The sequence below is a fragment of the Loa loa genome, assembly GCF_000183805.2.
Source record: "Loa loa unplaced genomic scaffold supercont3.3446, whole genome shotgun sequence".
NCBI lineage: Eukaryota > Metazoa > Nematoda > Chromadorea > Rhabditida > Onchocercidae > Loa > Loa loa.
The window spans coordinates 1-815 of NW_018111624.1; the positions used below are offsets into that span (position 1 = coordinate 1).

General features: G+C 28.8%; 1 protein-coding gene across 1 annotated transcript; it reads left to right on the forward strand.

Moving 5' to 3' along the window:
- Positions 1-341: 341 nt before the first annotated feature.
- On the forward strand, positions 342-557 carry LOAG_15982 (hypothetical protein; the record flags this gene model as incomplete). Its single annotated transcript, XM_003151470.1, has 1 exon — positions 342-557. The coding sequence occupies one exon, from the start codon at positions 342-344 to the stop codon at positions 555-557; it is 216 nt and encodes a 71-aa protein (XP_003151518.1).
- Positions 558-815: the final 258 nt, after the last annotated feature.

Here is an 815-nt window from a genome sequence, read left to right on the forward strand (position 1 = left end):
AAAAAAATGAAAAAGAATGAAATTGATAAGGGTAAGATAGTGGATAGAACAGGTGTGGTGTGATCTTTTTTCAGGTTTTCTTTTTTTTTTATTGAATTACACTTGTAAGAAAAAAAAGAAAAAACGAAATATAATAATAAATGGAGTGAAAGAAGATGAAAAATTTTCCATTTCTTTCATATCACTTATCTAATCTTCCTAAAATTTCTTCATCTCTTGTCTATATCATCAAAATTATTTCATATTCAATCACATCACAAATATGTATTTCATTTCAAATTACAACACTCACTCTTTCGACCCATCTAACACAAATATAAAAGATATGATACGGATTACTGATGATAATAATAATAATGATAATTGTAGTTAATAATGATAATGATAATGATGATGGTGATAATAATAATGATAATAATGATGATAATAATAACGGTGATGATGATGATGATAATGATAATAATAATGGTAATGGTGCTGATGACGATGATGATAATGATGATCAAGAATCGAGGATGACGATGATGATCGAGGATGATGATGATGATCGAGGATGATGATGATGATGATCGAGGATGATGATGATGATGATCGAGGATGATGATGATGATAGTGGTAATAGTGCTATTTTCAAAATGTAACAATTTCACCAGGTGTGGAGGAGATTGGAGAGGAAGAAGAAGAAGAAGGATACACAATGTGTAAACCATTTTATGGGATGTTCTTCGATCCTTGAAATCATATATATAGTTGATCCTAGTATATATATATATATATATAGGGAAAAAAAAATGAAAAGATTGGCAAGGATTGCT